This window comes from Montipora foliosa, chromosome 2, assembly GCF_036669935.1.
Source record: "Montipora foliosa isolate CH-2021 chromosome 2, ASM3666993v2, whole genome shotgun sequence".
Taxonomy (NCBI): domain Eukaryota; kingdom Metazoa; phylum Cnidaria; class Anthozoa; order Scleractinia; family Acroporidae; genus Montipora; species Montipora foliosa.
Genome location: NC_090870.1, coordinates 46,483,522 through 46,502,813, shown reverse-complemented (window position 1 = coordinate 46,502,813; position 19,292 = coordinate 46,483,522). Strand labels below are relative to the sequence as shown.

Here is a 19,292-nt window from a genome sequence, read left to right as displayed (position 1 = left end):
ATACACACAGTCATCGAATGCAAATCATTTAACCCATTGACTCCTGATCCAATACACTCTAATGACGGATGACTTTACTCATCAACTGAGGGCATCCTGGAGTGAATGGGTTAATATTTCACCATATTTTTATTAAGTATAAATAATAAATTTTTATAATAAAGCCGCCATAAGCATTTACCAATATTATAAAAGTTACGTTATAATTGGTTGACAGCCCACCACATGAGTCCCTGCAAATAACTGACAACAAATATTGTTCTGCTCATGCATACTACCGTCCATCTGTGTTTTGCTGCAAATAATATTCTGCTCATGAGTAACTCAGTGAAACCACCAACAACTGCCAAAAAATATTAATGAACAGTGCTGCATTTCAACAAGTAAATACACTGACTTCAATGATAAAAGCAAGGACCTGATTACAAGTGACCCAATGGATACAAACCTGTCTGACTGACATGGTACAGAGTATGTAGAGGAAGATAAAAGAGCAATCTGTAAAGTCATTACCCATCAGGTTACGATGAGACAAACCCTGCAGCCAAGAGTGAGGAACAAATGGTAGCTTCGCTACTACTCTGCCATCAAAGCTAAGAAAAAAAGCAACATACCGATTTAAAAATAAAAAAAAAAAAAAAAAAAATAATAATAATAATAATAAAAATAAAAAATAAATAAAATAAAATAAAATAAATAATAAAAATAATAATAACACTACAGTAGAATCTTAAAAGGTCACTATGAGCGATTCCCGCGTGCTTATTAAGTTGTCTTAAGAGATAAAGTCTCTTGGCAGCCTTAGTCGTGATTGAGTCGATGTGCGCAGACCATTTGAGATCGCTGCTTATGACAACACCAAGAACTTTAGCAGAAGATACTATTTCGAACTTATCCCCTTCTATGGCGACCTGAGAGAAACAAGGAAGGTGGGGGGGGGGGGGGGGGGGGGGGCGCTTGAAGCACGTGCGAATCTCCTTGCACTTGATTGGATTTAGTTGCAGATGGTTTTCTTGAGACCAATCATGAATGAAATCAGCCGCTTGTTGTAGAGTGCTGTGCTTGGAGGGGGTTAAGTTGACCATTAAATCATTCATTCTTATATGTACTTTCTCAACTTTCTGGGCCCAGTTGCTTAAAATGGATAAAGGGGTTTAGTCTCTAAATAAACTGTGGTGCTGAGTTGGTGGCAATGTGAAACACAGAAATGGGTTTTAAATTAACAGCTGGGTTGATGTAATGGTAAATTGACCACCGTAGAGAAATTTGAAAGCTGACATTTCAAGTGTTAGCCCTTCGTGAGAGTGAATCAATAATAATAATACAATGAGCTAAAATTACACAATCATGTACACTCTAGCATTTTAATACCAAGGAACAGTTGCAGAGAGTTGAGATTTTCTTACATAGAATTAAACATGCCAATGAGGGCTGTGAATGTAAATCCAATGGCAAATATGGACTTCATTTTAACCTACAAGAGAGATGGAGATGTTCTCAAGTTGATACATTTTTGCATGTAGTATTTTCACACGGGGCACTACACAAAATGCAAGAAGTACAATTTAACCTTTCAAGCCCAAACACACAATGATAAAAATGTACAACAGCACTTAGGTAATCACCTGAAACAAAGCATTTGAATAATCTTTTAGGGCATTTTATGCAGGGCGAGTAGAATTTAAGCGAAAAAAAAAAAAAAAATCAAATGCTGCAGGGTTGCCCATGGAAGAGGGGATGATGAAGTCCCCATTCCACAAGTGTACATGTATTATGCATTACTTACCATTGAAAGATCTCTATTGTGGTTTTTCAGCTTCTCTTCGACTCTTTCTAATTAAAAAAATAACCAGACAGCATTACAGCTGTAGATGTACTGTAGACCAAATACGATACTTCTGCAAACAATTATAATAATTTTTAAAAACACTTACCCATTTTTTTCTTCTGTCCTCCTTGCCTAGGTACATCCGATATAGTTTCTTTTCTTTTTTCCACTGTAGACCAAGAAAGAACTATTAACTAATGCAGTTTAAAAGTGCAAGTTAATGAAGTTAACAACATACTAAAAAATCTAACAGCTACAGTGATCAGAATGATGTTATACAGGAAACTTGTATATTGATTTTGTGGGCATGTACATGATTGCATGTCCACTTGTGCTCAGTATCGCAAAACCATTTTTGTATGTCTGTAGTCTTACTGTAGTTCCTTCCTAGTTTAAGTCAAGGAAGCCAAGAGATGTACAGCTTTCAGCAAATGACCTTTGCAAAGATACATGTACATGTGGAGCATTGCTTTACATGTAGATTTAAAGAATTATAAATGCCTGAAGGAAACAAAGGCAAATCAGGGTACATTGTATTTTTTATAAGTCTAAATAACATACAAATGTACTGTACATTGAATCTACAGTATACTGTACATCTTTAGTGTACTTTTAAATGCTGTTTAAGCAAAGGATTTTTTACCTCCACATGAGGCTCACAATGCACAAGATTTGTTACTCATTAGGAAATACATGTACTGTAGCCTGGTCATTTTAGAGAGGGTCTAGTGCTCTTGGTTTTACACAGTGATACATACTTTATTTGGGTACATAGAGAACACCACGATATAAAATTAATGATTTAAGTACAACAGCAAAAGGGCTAGGAGAGCCAACTCACACTTTTTGCTGTCCTTCTCAACCTCTGCAGTTAATTTTTTGTATTTGTCTGTTCTGTAAACCATCAAGTAGGTAATTCCTTGGGGGGAAAAACAGAAATACATCAAGCTGTGATAAGTACTGTATTATCAATGATGAACGACACAGAGAATACAGTGTACACTGTACATGTATGTGATGCCCGAATGGAACTACCGTAAAACAAAATCGAGTTCCAAACCTGTTTCCAACACACAACCCTACACAATCTAGCTGGATGCTCTTACTAATGGGCTACTGGAGACTACAACGTGAATGATGGTTATCTCTGGGCTTTGATTAGAGCCACATCACACAGTTCAAATAGTCAAATCAACACAAAATTAATATGGCTTGTAATAAATTGCATAACACACAGTCACATTGAGCATCAGAGATAACAAACAAAAAGAGCCATTCCTCCAACCCTCCTCAATGTGAGAAATAACGTACATGACTGATTATAACTGTGTACTGTAGTTCACAAGCTGCACTACCAAAGATGACAAGTTTTTTTTATAATAACAACAATGCATCTACAGGTACAAAGTGGTGGTCAAGGTTTTGAAAAATACATGTAATTAACCATTAATTTTAAAAACTTAATGCATACTTGGACTTGAATATTGCTTGTCGGTGCTTTTGAAATCAGTTCTTCATCTCAAATACTGTTTATCAGCCATATTAAAAATGAGTGCCTAAAACCCGTCTGCCATTTTGTGATTCAAAAGCCTTCAGACCAGCGGCCTGTGATTTAGAAACTTTGCAAAAATAAGAAGAATTCGCTGCATCTTAATCACTGGCAGTGGGATGAAGTTTCATCAATATTAATTCAAAGAAATCCAAGGGATTCATGAAGTCCAAAGAAGCCTACAGCTACACATGTACCTTACTTCAAATATACTTAAGTACGTTTCAAGAGAGCACTATTGCTTTGTCTTCAACCCACCTGATGGTTTACGCTGATCTTACAATGCAAGCAGAATCAGTTAAAAAATACAACCACACTTTTGAATTTTCGGAACATGTTTCGATGTTTCAAACATCATCTTCAGCCATAGAGAGTGTAACATTAAAATTTTTTACAAGATAATTCGTATATGTATATAACTATCAATACAATGATTCTTTTTAGATTAAATGTTCGTTACAAGTACGTAAAATTCAAACGAACCAACAATATTATAGAGAACACAACTGACATAACGGTAAAAGTTTAAAAGTGTAATGCTAAACTGACATGATCAACTTGTTTGTTGAGTTCGGGTTTCAACCGCTCAATATGGAAGCTCTCCTTGATTTTGAGTTGATAGAAATTATTATTATACTTCTTTCTATCAACTCAAAATCAAGGAGAGCTTCCATATTGAGCGGTTGAAACCCGAACTCAACAAACAAGTTGATCATGTCAGTTTAGCATTACACTTTTAAACTTTTACCGTTATGTTAGTTATGTTCTCTATAATATTGTTTGTTCGTTTGAATTTTACGTACTTGTAACGAACATTTAATCTACAAAGAATCATTGTATTGATAGTTATATCTATATACGAATTATCTTGTAAAAAATTTTAATGTTACACTCTCTATGGCTGAAGATGATGTTTGAAACATCGAAACATGTTCCGAAAATTCAAAAGTGTGGTTGTATTTTTTAAAATATTAGTAACACTTGTGCTATCCAGACCATTTGGAGAATCAGTTAAACACAAACCTTTCAAAGCCCTACAGTAATTCTAAACCAACACTTTACTGAAAAAATTTACTCAGACATCAGTTGCTTTACACCAAAAATACATGTATATAAACACAAGAATGAACATAATTTGTAGATGAATTTAACATACTTCACGAAAATTGGAACGGCTGCCAATCACTTCGGTACTTTCAGTGTATGTAAAAATTTGGTAACAGGTAACCCAAGCTCTACTTACAACAAGAGAATGTATGCGAGATCGTAAAGTTCTTCTCAATAAAATAGATTGTATCACTTACCTCTCTATTTTGGTTTATATGATATAATTTGTATTCTGGGGACTGATTGGTCACATTTTAAGGCGATTTTTAGGTGGCTTCTACTTCGTTAGGGGAAGAAGTAGAATCTATTTTAAAGGACTTTTACGATCACACACACAGTAATTCTCTTACTGTAAGCAAAACTTGGGGTTCCTATGGCTAAACTGGCATGGAGGAGCATGTAACCATGCCCAATGCTTTTTGTTTGTTTGCTTGTTTAACCGAAACAAAATCGTTAAACTTAACAAATTTCTCTATATAAAAATTTTACCTTTTGCAAGGGGGCTACAAGTACTTTCTAAGCACATTAATACATGTTAACATTCCGAAATCCTGCAATAACTTCAGTGTAATGCATTACCCATCTAACATTAACGGCCAATAGAAATCAAGATTACAGGCCCTTGATCACCGCTGTAATCTATAAGGGTTACTCACCTTCAGACAGAAGAGCAGTAGCAACCGAAATAACCAGAATAAGAACGGTATCAGCTAACATTTTATGGTCTTTTAGGACAAGAATAATTATTGCTTCAAAGTGAAGAGACGCTGTCTTTTGAGCCTGCAAACAGACTGTTAGCAGTCCATATATTTGGGCATGTGTGATTGCATTCTAATTTTTCCCGCGAAATCTGACCACGAGAGGGAGAAACAATAGGAGAGCAATTTTGTTTTGTACAAAACTGCTATTAATCATGCCTTGTATTGAAGATTGGCTCACAAACCCGTTGAGTGTAGCCGAGGGAATCTTCTGCGAAACTGGCAAACCGGATCATGAACGGGTTCGCGAATTCTTCTCGAACCGATTGCAAGAAAACGATGCTCTTCATCGCGTTCCTTCGCTAAACGACAGGCCTTGCCACTTGCTGAAATCCAATAGCCTTGTGCGATTTCGATGCATGGTTCAAGACATGTTTGATCCTGAATTCTTCCTGGCTGTTTTTGAAACCATCAACAAGGCCGACAATACGTCGAGCTTGCGATGTGGAATGTATCAAGACGTCATTACCTGCCCTGAGAATTTCCAGCTGATGCTTGAGTCAACGAGAAATGTGACCAAAGAAAGGCATACATTTTACTGTGTTCCGATACCTGGCGAAACAGAATGGGCAAAGCGAAAGTTTGCAGGGAAGAATGTTCCATCACAGAGCCATGGAATGACTGTGGAGAGAAGCTCGGGTATTAAGAGAGGGCTTGATGAAGAAATGGATCAGGATGATCAAAATGGTTAGTGTGTTTAATTATGCAGTCTGAAGGGGGCTGGGACAACCCAGGCATACCGGTATTCTGGGAATTTGATTTCGTGATAAAAACCATTCTGTACAGTCTTTCGAATGCTCGGATTATCAAACAGGTTTGTATCCCCCATCATGGGGTCACAAGTTGACAACGTCAGGCCAAATATACCATCCAATAATTATATCCATTTCTTGTAAGCAAATGCCTTTTTGAAATAATGTATACTTTGTTTACCTAAACACAACGACATGGCTTTTAATATGTTATTAGGTGCCAGTCCTCACCTCGAAAATGTGAAACATCACCACCTTGAGGTCTAGTGAAGTAAATGATTGTGTGCATTTAATAGTTATTTTTTCTTAAATATTAACGCATTCTGTGGTGGGAGTGAGACTAAGGGCGCTTTCCTTCTGTCAGAACTGGCCGGCCAGACCCGTTAATTTGCAAAACAAATGCAACAATTTGAAGGAACACTTGCATGACTATCCCTCACATTTTTCTGGAGGAGTGTATATCATCTTCGAAGAGTATTAATTTGAAGGAGTTGTAAGAGTTCGTCCTTCCAAATGCCTGGTCTGGCCAGTCAGTCCTGTCAAATGGAAAGCGCCCTTAATCAATTTTACTCTGTCTAACGCCAGACGATTTTACTTGTCAGTGGGTGGCAGTACAGGAGTCAATGGGTTAATATGCTCTCCTGCTCACCAAAAACCCTGCAGGCAAAATTGGGCAGGCAAAATTTATGACCTACTCACATGAGTGGTTCATCCACTTGCCTGGGTTAAAACAGAATTTATATATAGAGGATATTACATGGCCGCGCGGGGATACGAATTTTATCTTCGAGTATGTTGTGTAACATGAAACAAGATATGAAAGTTATGAAAAACAAATCATGATAATGTCAAATTTCGCAATAAAAATGTTAATGTAGTAGACAAGAATTATATTAAAGCACAAGAGTATCTTACAATGAAGAGAAAGCTCGCGTTTTATTGGCTAATCGTGTAGGTTACCATGACAACACCTATATCCTCACATGTGAAAGATAAAAATGATATGTTCACCGCGCGCGGTGAAGATATGATTTTTTAGTAAAAGGAGAAATCCTGGTATTTCATCAATATCTTTATAATAAAATATGTATATATGATTCTTGACACCTTTCAAGTTTTTGGTGGGCAAGAGGTCAGGGAAATATACTTGTCCCAGATAACAGTATGGGGCTTTTCTCAAGTGCTGCACCTGAAGGGTGGTTGAGCTGGAGAAAAATAATGGTAAAGGGCTTAACCCTTTGATGTCCAAACCGGCCTAAACTGGCCAGACTTAGTATTTTACTCTGTCTAACGCCAGACGATTTTACTCATCAATGGGGAGCTCCTGGGAGTCAGTCCCAATTAATGATCTGATTATGTGCAAGGTCTTATTCGCTGTGATGACGAATTGCCTTCTATGTCATTGGCACCTGCAAACAAAATTTGTCGATGATACAACCGCATTAGAGGTTCTTCCAAGAAATTCCATCAGTTATATAAACCCATTGAAAAATTCGCGTGCCGTGTGTGTGATGTGTAAGAAACTTGGAAAATTTGCGAGGTTTTGCAGTGGAAAGCGAGCGTTAAAAATAAACCATATGCGCAGTAAATGTACACAAGATACTGAGTTCTAGAATTAAGTTCACCTTGAAGAAGAAACAGTGAACTTCCAGATGATGTAAAAATATTGCTAAAAAGTGATTGAAAACACGTCCTAAGGCTCAACTGAAAATGTAAAGGTAGAATTTTCGAAGCAGCGCGCGTTAAGCATTCAAGAAAGTTTTTGATCGCTAACTAAACAAAGCGCTTGAAAAATATATCTTATAACTCAAAATATGCCTTGTGCAATTTACAGTTAAATCTAACCACTCAATGGATAAAAATTTCTTGAAATTTATTCCAATCGCTTTGTTTTCTTGCAGGTATAAGTGCAAAAATTATGCCCAAACGCCGCTGCCGAAACAAAATTTCACGAGGAGCTTTCTGTTTGTCGAAATACACGTGCACAAAACCGCAAGATTAATTTAGTTAATTGATCACTATCATGTTTCATGAGAGAACAAACAAGGTCAAATTGTGTACAAAAGTGCTCTTTCGAAAACTTTCACTGAAAGATAACTTACAAAACACAAGAAAACCAACAGAGAAAATCGCTGGAGGTATTCTCGCATTTACGGAATATAAACGCACGATCGGATTGATTTATTTGTTGAAGACACTGATCTTCCGAGGTATGCCGAAGGTGAAAATTCCTTCGATTACCAATTTATGTTAGGACAAAAAAAACTTGTTATTTGCAAAAAATCCATCGGTTGATCAATATAAAGCTAAATTTCGGAGCAAATCAATGCCCATTATGACGTTAATTGCTACGAAGGCCTTTAATTCTGCGCGGCTTACTCCATGAAAAAAGGTAATGCGCCTGGGGGTTTTAACAGTTTTTGACAGGCATACCTACTCGTTTCGTTTACCATTAATTCCCATAGATCATCTCCTATGAAAACTAGGAAAAATATTTAATTCATTCTGATTATCTAAAACGAAATACCGAGCAGTGGCTGCCACGAATACTATCGAGCTGATCATTCCAGCGAGCTTCTTGTTTATCATCGGTCTCTAGGTTTTCACCGTCTTCTTCGTCACTTTTAAAGCCATCTAAATCAAAATTTTTGTTTCTAATATCCCCTCCTCTTACAGGAAAACCATAAAAGATCCCTTAGATCCCTAGATCCTCCGAATCCGAAAAAAAAAAGCATGAATATCCCCATCGTTCGGTGCGCTATCTGGCGCATCGGCTGTTGTTTTCGCGTAATTTGATCGCGAGATCGAAAGGGCAAAAAGCCAGCCCTTGTGGGGTCTCTTATCAGCTGTCAAAATATGCTCACAACACGGCAAATGATTGGTCAATTATCCTTCTAAATCTCCATAACAACAAAAAATTTAGACTGGGTAGAGGCCTAAGATCAACTCCGATCAAGACGCCATTTTGTGCGGCCGGTTTTGGCCGGTTTAGGTATTTCAGGGGTCATCGCGCGCGGCCGGTTTTGGCCGGTTTAGGTGTCAATGGGTAAATATGGTAGCCGACGATGTGCATCGCTTTTCTACTTCACATAGAATGAAGTTAAACCCTGCTAAATGCAAGGAAATGATAATTAACTTTATGGCATATCCGAATTTTAGTGTAAGACCAATTCGCATTGGAGATTGGAGATTCTGTTGTTGAGTGTGTTAAGTCTTACAAGTTACTGGGAGGCTACATAGACAATGATCTTAAGTGGAACAGTCATATCGACTATATTGTAAAAAAAATCATCAAAGAAACTTTACTCGTTACGCTTACTAAAGAGATCCGTGGTTGAACCTGAAAACATCTTAAAGGTCTACCTGTCTACTATTTGTCCTGTCCTGGAATATGCTATACCAATCTGGCAATCAATTGCTGATTGTCTGTCGGATAGAGTTGAGTCTATACAAAGCAGAGCCCTGAGGATAATATACCCTGAAGCTGAAAGCTATGATCAGTCCCTTAGGGTGGCAAAACTTGAGACATTAGCAAGTAGACGCATATCATTATGTACCAAGTATATGAACAATATCAAGGCATCAGAATCCCATCCTTTACACAAACTACTACCAAGGAAACATGATAGAGACGTTGGCTACCACCTAAGAGGAAAACAGGATGAAACATATTTGTTCCATAATCATACTGCCTGTCGAACCAATTGCAGTCAGGACTTTTTCATGTTCAAATATTCTTAGACATGTATTTTCTATTTTAACTTATGTAAATATTGTAAATATAGCTCGTTAATTCAGTGTTTTGATACTGCAAGAGAGTTCAATAAACCATTATTATTAATGTCCACTAAGACCTGTTGCAAGTTTTTAGCACAAATAAAGGGCAACAGGATTAAGCCAAAGGAGAAAAATGTTTTGGCCTTTTTCTTGTATTACCTAATTTATTGTTCTTTGTACAACTCACTAAAGTTTGCTGCAGTTGGCTGCCATTTACTGTTTGTACATTTTGGCCACTTGTGATTGTTACAAAGTTTTATCATTGGGGTTTGCTCAGATTATATTAGTTAGGATTCCAAATTTAATGCCTTTTTTGAAAATTTGTTTTTACTCTAGGCATTGACAGTGATCCCTCAACTATGGAAACTAAGAGGGCCAGACCTGGTGAAACAGCTAGTGGCAGTGAGGCCCCAACTGATTCACAGGGTCCTGATCTGAATTTCCCCCTAGCCAATGAACATGGTCCAGCATGCTTAGTTCACTTGTACGATCAAGAGAGCTCATTCAAAGTCAATGACATGGTTGAGTTCATTGGAATCCTCTCCGTTGATCCTGGCATTGCTGTAATTTCTGACCACCTCAGTGGCCCAAACAGCTCTAATTCAATGGACCCATGTCCAGGTGACTTGGTCACTCCTGAGGAAGAAGCTGCCCACCATCCCCCACCTTCACTTGTACCACGTCTCCACTGCTTAACATACCGTCGTTTGACACACTCCAACCCATGCATCCCTGATGATATCAAGGGTGAGTCCTCTTCGCAACTTATGGGACAATTTGCTGGAATCAGAGGAGAATTGTTATCCTTGTTGACTCAAGTAGCTTATGGAGATGTCCTGACTGCAGAGTACATACTTCTTCACTTGGTTTCATCAGTCTACAACTGGTCTGGAATCATGCCTGTTGGAAAGTTTGCACTCAATATCAGTGGCTGTCCAACATCTCAGTCATTTCCACAAGAATTACACAAAGTTGTTGAGCAGCTTGTTCCCAAGTGTCATTATTTATCCATGACACTTAAAAACATGAATACTCTGAGTTTTGTGCCACGGAAGGATTACACAGCAAATCGTCTGAAGAGTGGTATCTTGCAGTTATCAGAAAGCACAAACTTGATGGTGGATGAGACGGCTTTAGAAGCAGGCCAACTTGACGCAAATGGTGTGAAAAATGTTACAGCTCTTGGGAATGTCATCTCATGGCAGAAACTCGAGTATGACTTTAATTTTTACAAAGCTGAGTTTACCACCAACCTTCTAGTGTTAGTTCTCTCTGAAGGCAAGTCTCTTCTTCCATCTGATTGCCATGTGGTCCTCAGAGCACAAAACCCAGTGCAACCAGCACAGATTGCCCTCAGAAGTGTCCATTTGGATACCCTGGAGCGCATGCAAGCCTTCTTGGGTATGGCACGAGTGGCTGCGTACTCACTGTCTTCAGAAATGCAAGAGGTCCTACAAAATGATTTTGTGAAGAGCAGACAGCAAGATCACAGCAACATGACTGTAGAGGATTTTCATCTCTTACTGCTGATGTCTCGACTGATGGCTCTAAGTTGTGGGCAAAGTACTTTGACACCAGAAATGTGGAAACGTGTTAAGGAGATGGAGGCAGAAAGAAGAGCAAGACTAGCGTCTAATTCTGGAAACTAAGTTTCTTGTCTGTGCTTGATTTTCCTTTTCAATAAATTATTAACGCAAGTTAATTGCCTTCATTGTCAACTAAAATCCATAATATGCCATAGGACAAAAAAAACATGTTCATTGACAGTCAATAATACTCTGTTAAGAAAAAGGACTTATCTTCAGACTTGATTGTTTTATTAGGCCACTCAAGTGCAAAGTGTGTTGCCTAGGGCAACAACACTGCTTTTCTTCCTAAATGTGGAAACACTGGTAAAAGTGATCACATCATAAGCCAAACTCAATGGGGAGTGTCAGCTCCAGTTTGAAGTGCTACTTTATGACAGTATGAGAACTCTGTTAAAATGTATACAAACTTTTATTGACCTTCTTGCTCCGATATGCAGTTTGACCTTTGTAATACCCTTAGGAAGTTTCCTTTTCAAAGAAAAGAAAAAGTTTGATAATGATGTACGGTTGAGCCTTGAGGGGTAAACAACTTGCTCGTTCTCAAATAAAATTGGAGTTACGGTGATTCTGTCAATTGATACGCCTTATTTTGATTGTGGCTAAGTTCATGGGCCTATGAATGGAAGGTGGCTGATGTCTTGCGCAGTAGTTTTTCAATGCTATCCCTAACAACAGTAGACAATTAACAATTATTGGGCGAAGTTGAGAAAAATATTGTGATTTGTCAGTGGCGAGAAGACCGGCTTCGGCAAATGATCTGCGAGACACTGACAAATCACGATATTTTGCGATAACCGAGTTCAATAATAGTTTTGTCATTCAATGACTAAGCTTGTTTTTCACAATTCCCAACAATGAAATCACTTTCTGAATGCTCAGGACAGCGAATATTTTCATACCAAAGGATGGTTGCAATTATGCATGAGCAGAATATTATTTGCAGCAAAACACTTATTTGTAGGCAGTTATTTGCAGGTGAGGTGGTGGGCTGTTGGCTGATGAAAAGGAAGGAAAAAATACAGTGAATGGGCTTAATGGGCCTATGAAGGGAAGGAAGGTGGCAGATGACCATAGCAAGGGTACGTCACAAAAGTTTTTCAATGCTATCCATAACAACAGTAGGCAGGAATTAAATGGTCTTCGATCATTTCTGGCTTTTCAAATACTCTTATGACATCGTTTAGCATTCTACAGGCAAACAAATTAGGTGTGACAGACCTCCTTTAATTTGAGATGAATTTCTGCTGATCTGCCATCTCTATGTTAATGGTGGTAAACCAGTTAACATGATTTAATGGGAAATGCGGTAAGGCCCTTATTTAAACCAAATGTCGAGCTGTGGACTGTTAGGTTTCCAAATGTTCAGTTGCATTAAAATCATATGTAGAGTCAGTACCATTGGTGAGGTACTGTTAAATTTGTGAATCTAGGGAAATGACATTCAAAGTCACTGCTTAATGGTTGAAATGACCGTAGATTATAATAAACAACTGAAAATGTTTATAAAATAGTGATAGGAAGGTTCAATGCCAAGAGTCCTTAAACCCCTTTGGGGTGGATTCAAAGCCACCTTAACTTTTCCAACTGTGGTGGTAGCTCTTGAACTACTCAAGTGAACTTGTATTGATACACTTTCAATGAACCAACTGATCACACTTCAAGTGAGTTCCTGAGCCACTTTTGGGATGCAAGAGTCTAAAGATGGAATGATTTGGAGGGGGGGAGAGGGGGTTTGGATGACTCTTCAGTTGCTATGGCAACATGGTACAATAAGATACCGGTAGTTCTTTCGTGATATAAAAAGCTCAATAATGCACACATTTTGAATGATTCCCACGTACGATCTATTTGAGGGCAAAAACATAACTGATGTCATCATAAATAGTTTAGAAAGTGCGTTTTAAGGACGGTGCCTACTAATTCAAAGGTATTTTTGCACGGTTTACTGAATATGCGGGAAAAGCAGATCTTAACAAGTATCATTGAAATCCAAAAAGAAAATTGGGGGTAACCACACATTTTTCGAGGATAATCAATCAACAATATTTGCAGAAAGCTTTAAAATACAAAGAAATGTATGGCATTCTTTGCCAAATTGAAACTTAAGTTATCTCTGAAAAATGCATGGTTACCCCCAATTTTCTTTTTGTTTACCAAGAGCACTTGCTAAGTTCTGCTTCCTCCGCATAGTTTTGAACCGTGAAAAAATATCCCTGTATTAATAAGCACAGCTGATAGGAAATCACAGTATTTCGAGATGCGCAGAACGTATGCGCAATAACAATAGTAGGCACCGTCCTTGATTTAACTCATTCACACCTCAAACGCCCTAGGACGCCCCCCCTCCCCCCCTAGAAAAGTAAGACGTTAGACAGAGTAAAATCTATTAAGTCTCACTCTCAGGGGTAAAGGAGTGAGTTTAACTCCTGACTGGCAATATTGACCTTTGATTTTTACCCAAAGGCTGCTTACTTTGAGTGTAACTTCTGGATTTACTGTCCGCTATGCTCACGTTTAAAACTGACCGATTGGACCTGAGGGGGTTGGATCTAGAGAAAGTGACGTCATTTACTCACCAGCTTAAAATTCTAGCGTGTAAATGCAGTTTACTTTATAATTATGCAGAACACTAGTTAAAGTCTGAAACACACGCATTGCTCTCTTAAACTGGTGAGTCCTCTTTGACGTTATTTTCTCCTCGATCCAGCTCTCTCAAGATTTTACAGGAAAATTATAGGAAAAGTCCACTTAAAATAAACAGGTGTCTTTTTTAAATCAAGGCTGAAAACTTAGGTCACTTAGTGCCTAGTTAACATAGTTTTGTAATTCAAAAAAGAGGAGAACTGATTTTTTGTTCATAGGTGCACTTTCATTCTTCATTATAAAACAAATAGATTCCAGGTTGCCGTGTGCCGGTTCAGTAGCAGATCACAGAAGACCTCAAATGTGGTAGGAAGATTAGTGACATAGTCGGCTATCGCCTCGTGTGCCACTTTTTTGTTCTTACCAAATTTTTACGTCATCTGCGATTATTACTGAACAGACGCACGGCAACATGGAATCTATTTGTTAAATGGATAACAAGGAATGATAAATTGACTAGTCCTTGTCTGCGTGCTATCTGAGAGATGTAATGGAATAAAAACGGCACAAAAAGTATCACGGAACACTTTTAATTCGATTTCTTCTGGATTAACAACAGCGCGATTATTTAAGAATTGACTAAAGAAGTAAAAACTAGCAGGAAATCTTCAAATGTCTTTTAAGTCTTCTCATCAGAAAAAAATCTCTTCCCCTACATCAGTTTCATTTTTGTCAAACACTAAAAAGCTCGTTTCACTTTGGCAGTAAAGAGAGGACCTCGGCAATGAAGCTGTCTGGCTGTGGAATGTCAGGTAGCATACCTGAAATTAAACAGGACAAGCTTAAATATAACGTACACAAAAACATAACCAGCAGGGTATCCGCATTTTAGGTTGCCAAGAGGCAGATGGCACGCCCACTACGTCAATGCGTGTCCGTTATAGCTTGCCAAGAGGCAGATGGGGCATTTTAACTTCTTTGTTCAAGTCTGAACAACTTATTGTCGTTAAGTAAATCTCCTCAACGCTCCCCCTCCCCAAAAACAATGTCAAGGCTGTTTGCGCTTCTTCCTAATCGATATTGGAGACGAGAGAAATTTACCATTGCGTGTACGGGAAACGTTTAATGGCAAACGGCAGGCTACTGTTTGTCATAAAATGATGAGATTGCAAAAAAAAAAAAAAAAAAAAAAAAAAAAAAAAAAAACCAAAACAAAAAAGCTAGCCTCCATCAAGTCGATGTCCTCAGAGAGAAATCCATCCGTAGAAGCGAGATTACGCGAAACATGGTACCATAGCGGGAGCAAATACTAAGTCTATGTAATGGCACAGATCAGACAAAGCTACTTTTAAACAAGTTTTTAAATAAGATTTGGCTTGCACTAGCCTGCGAACGCAGACGTATTTCCGGAGAGAAACGACCACCGGAAATACGTCTGCGTTTGTTCGCAGGCTAGGCTTCCACCAGCGATCATTCTCAATCCAATGGGTAATAATTTCTCATGCAAGACTTGTTATTAGCTGGAAAATCCATCTAAAAATAACTCAGTTTGTAAAAACGCCGTTCCACAAATACAATGACGTTGTACGCTCCTAGTCATGGGTTCCTGACCATAGTTAATATGCGGAGACGGTCATGTAAATCGACAAATGTTTGTTGTTCGCCGTTTTGGCCCCGACCACGCACAAAGCACACCCTTTTTCTAAAAGACACCCAATCAAAGGTTTTGTTTGATTAATCGACCATTTTACAGTTGTAGCTAAGTTACCTGGCCTAAGAATGGAAGCGAGGCTGCCGGTGACCCTGTTTTGATACAAACCTTGCTTTCGTAATGTTAATACGGACTAATTAGAATTACAAAAACACAATTTAAATGATAAAAGTAGTGGGGGCTGTATCAATACAAGGTCACCGGCAGCCTCGCAGCCATTCATAGGCTAGGTCGCTGAGCAAACAACTGTAAAATGGCCAATTTATTTAAAACTCAGTTAGACGGCGGGCAAAAGATTGTGCATGCATAGGCACGGTCAAGTTAGCACGAAGCACGCGATGTCACTGTTCTCGCTTTTGAAGTTTCCCGAGTTTCGTAACCAGTCCATATATACCAAGTATGATGCTACCGACCTGCCACATCAAACAACTCGGCAACTGACTCAGACGGCAAAAGATCAGTTTGGTAAAATGACAAAATCTGTAAAGCAAAATATTAAAAGTCTTGTCAGGGAAAAAGAATAGTGTTGGGGAAGGGGTGGAAATTGGGGAAAGGCAAAGGAGGTTTCAAATAAAGAGTTGGAAATGGAGTCAAAATGTTGAAAGAGCAGCAAATACTCGAATATCGCGTTTCTGACTGTTCAATAGGGAGCTTTAGCAAGCGCGTTTTTGAGACGCGGACGGCAACTAGCCTGCACAGCAAGCGTTTCCGTGGGGTACAGAAGAAGAATATTGCGGTTTTTTCGATGTTTTGACCGAGCAAAAATGAGGTGTGACAGTATGAAAAAGGCGTTCTTCGGATTGTTGGGGCTTGCGGCTAAGCGTTTCCTTCCCTCCTCTCCCCCTCCCTTCATTTTTTTCTCGGTCAAAAGTTCTCATCTGTGAAACCCAACCGAAACGCTTGCTACGCAGGCTAAACGGCTACCGGAAGAGAGCTGTTTTCCCTTTTAACTTGTCTTCACATAACGAAATTTATATTGCTCAGTATCTTTCTCCATTAGAGATGATTAGTATAAAGCTCTGGGACACACCACTGTCCTGGCACGCGAAATGTTCTCTTCCGGTTGCCGTCCGCGTCTCAAAAACGTGCGTGCTTAAGCACCCTAATGACTAATGCAAAAACAGGTTATAGAGTGCAACTAGGAAGTTGCCAAGAAAACAAAGCGATGGAGTAATTTTGAGTTAACAACACAGCTAGTGCAATTTTAAGAACTTTCAAAACATCATTCCTGCCCATAAATCACGAAATGCACGAGTACGTTAATACGATTTCCTACACAAATAAATCAGAAGTAACTGATTACGTTTAACATGAAAGGCTGCAAATAGATTATCCTTTAAACAATTGAAGAGGCTAAAATAGGGTAGATTGAAATGGCTCTTACGCTTACTCGGCATTGTTTGAAGTTTTTGTAGAGGACAATAAGTCTTTGAGTGAACACTTTCAATATAAACATTACCTTGTCACAGCCCTTCAACACCGTTTCATCACTATTTCGAATATGATCCAGCATTCCTTGCGGCCATCCACTGTCATCAGCGGCCAAATGTTTCTGTCGGCAAAGGAATTAATTAAGAATTAGCTGCTACATGATTGAAAGGCAATCGAGCAAAAAAGCACATGTACTTAAGCACACGGCACGTAGAGTACTTTACCTTCATTAAATGATGAAGTTTATCGATCAGCACAAAAAGCACCATGTAGGGGCGATAAACGGCGAACGAAAGAGGAGTCGTGTCCAAGATCCTGAAAAGAAAAACCACAAAATTTGAGCGTGAAATCACACGTTCGCGAATACAACTCGGAATTAATAGGTACGAGAGTATTACTAAAAGTTCTCAGGTCCAATTTAACACCTTTCAAAACATCAAGACTATCCACTCATTCGGCATTGAACGAGAAAATCAACTCTGATTGATTTTCGAGGAGGGAGTGTTTTTCTCCAGTGCACAGAAGCATGTTGTTGTTAGGGCTTGTTTGCAGTGGCGACAAAAGCATAAACACAAGCAACATACTAAGAAGCAATTACCTAGCTTATATTACCTAGTCTCGATGGTCTCGATGATCAACAAACTTATTGACACTGCTTATGGCGTTTGTACTATTTTTGCGTCATGTGTGTAAACCAGCCAATAAAGATCACTCAATAGTTAGCGAGTGCGTACAATTTCAAGACGCCTCTTTTCCTCCACTGGAATCACAAGAGACTTGAGCATTTTCTAAGCGTGTCTGACTCAATAGAGTCACCACTGATTTTTAGTCCTAATATTTTGCCTCAGTGTTGTTTCTCGGTCTTTTTAACCTTTGTTTCGCGCCATTTCTTTCTTCTACCAAAGCTATTATATTCCCAGGACACATGCCACACCCCATGCTAACTCCGCAAAAAAAAAAAAGACATCCCTTAATATCCCCCACCCTGGGTTTTCGCTTGAGGCCGGAGGTGGGATGTTTCGTCCTGTTGTTCACCATTTCACGTCCGGTACTTTTGTTGGCCTATTTTCCCCTTTTTTTTTCATTTTAGACTTGGTATCTCAGGCAGCCATGGACTGAAGAAACACAAGACGATCACGCGCAAAAAATCTTCCAAACTATCAAGAAGTCACATCGCCATGCATTTAGTTTTCTTTTTTTCTCTAAACTCCAGAATGCAAACAGCATTTCTGTATAATCATTTATAGGGGACCCAAGCATCTTTGAGGGGTCGCTCCCAAGACAATCGGACTTACAGGGGAAGACAACAATGTCCGATACTTTGAAAAGCTGTCGAATACCCAAACCCCACCTTAAAAAGTTACGTTCACGGATAATGTAATTAAACCATACTTAGAAGTGCCCGTGGGAGACAGGTGACGAGCATGCGCGGTGATAATAAGCCTTTTTAGGAATGTGATCTTGACTTGGTTCCATTGCTCCAAGGAATAGACGAACAGCGAAAGAACTATCGAGTACAGCGGACTATCAACCTGAGAGAAACGGAAGAATATTCTACTATCAATCTTTGGAACTTAATGCAGTGCTGAGATCCTCGGTCACGAAGCAGTGAGGAAACAACACAGCACATAGGACTGAAGAACTGTGTATCTCAAAAGCGTATGTTCGCTCAAAGAAAATCCAGCGGGCGGGCTGGTAGTATCAAAAGAATGTTTACAGCACTTTTTAACTTTGTGTTTATGAAGTAACATATTTTCGGTCATTGTTGCAGAAGACTGCGTACAACACATTACACATGGTACCTCGTAAGATGATTCCGCCCATTTGTCTGCGGACATGTCCAGGAAGGATTTTAGAGTCTTCTCCTCCCGGCTCAGTTGACGAGTTCTGCAAAAAAAATTTCTCAAACTCGTTAATAATTCATAAGCTAAAACAAAAGAAATCACTACATGTACTGTGAAGGAAGTTTGGATATGTGGTCTTAATTAGCATAAAATTTCGCCACCTTTGATCCCAAATATCTCTTAAAATACTGATTCCTTTGAGAAGCAATATCAAACACTCGAAAGAGAGTTTCATCAGATATCCAACCACCTCGAAATCGGTCAAAAAACTTGGCCTTCGGCCTCGTTTTTTAAGTAGCTTCTCGGTGTTTGGATATCCAATAAAACACTCCTCGTGTTTGATATGTTACATCAAAAAGTTTT

The 19,292-nt window shown here is 38.8% G+C and overlaps 3 protein-coding genes across 6 annotated transcripts in view; 1 reads left to right on the top strand and 2 right to left on the bottom strand.

Annotated features, from left to right (window-relative positions):
* Nucleotides 1-5,270, bottom strand: part of LOC137993337 (calcium load-activated calcium channel-like) — a 6,141-nt gene extending 871 nt beyond the window's left edge. Inside the window, exons 1-6 of one of the 2 annotated variants that reach the window (XM_068839107.1) lie at nt 5,141-5,270; nt 2,670-2,747; nt 1,935-1,997; nt 1,787-1,833; nt 1,407-1,474; nt 449-593 (exon numbers count right to left, since the gene is read on the bottom strand). In XM_068839107.1, coding sequence (XP_068695208.1) covers nt 449-593; nt 1,407-1,474; nt 1,787-1,833; nt 1,935-1,997; nt 2,670-2,747; nt 5,141-5,201 — 462 coding nt within the window. In that variant the 5' untranslated portion in view covers nt 5,202-5,270. Of the gene's footprint in view, nt 1-448; nt 594-1,406; nt 1,475-1,786; nt 1,834-1,934; nt 1,998-2,669; nt 2,748-4,973; nt 5,026-5,140 lie in introns of those variants that run through there. The other variant, XM_068839108.1, reaches the window with a different exon arrangement.
* Nucleotides 5,271-5,382: 112 nt separating this feature from the next.
* On the top strand, nt 5,383-11,925 carry LOC137993324 (mini-chromosome maintenance complex-binding protein-like). Its single transcript, XM_068839093.1, has 2 exons — nt 5,383-5,929; nt 10,108-11,925. The coding sequence occupies exons 1-2, from the start codon at nt 5,398-5,400 to the stop codon at nt 11,418-11,420; spliced, it is 1,845 nt and encodes a 614-aa protein (XP_068695194.1). The 5' UTR covers nt 5,383-5,397; the 3' UTR covers nt 11,421-11,925.
* A 2,592-nt stretch (nt 11,926-14,517) lies between these two features.
* LOC137993313 (E3 ubiquitin-protein ligase UBR4-like) overlaps nt 14,518-19,292 on the bottom strand; it is a 120,931-nt gene continuing 116,156 nt past the window's right edge. For all 3 annotated transcript variants that reach the window (XM_068839073.1, XM_068839074.1, XM_068839075.1), the window contains exons 103-108: nt 18,888-18,972; nt 18,478-18,617; nt 17,310-17,400; nt 17,114-17,206; nt 16,068-16,134; nt 14,518-14,764 (exon numbers count right to left, since the gene is read on the bottom strand). In XM_068839073.1, the coding sequence (XP_068695174.1) occupies nt 14,697-14,764; nt 16,068-16,134; nt 17,114-17,206; nt 17,310-17,400; nt 18,478-18,617; nt 18,888-18,972 (544 nt within the window). In that variant the 3' untranslated portion in view covers nt 14,518-14,696. The remainder of the gene's footprint in view (nt 14,765-16,067; nt 16,135-17,113; nt 17,207-17,309; nt 17,401-18,477; nt 18,618-18,887; nt 18,973-19,292) is intronic.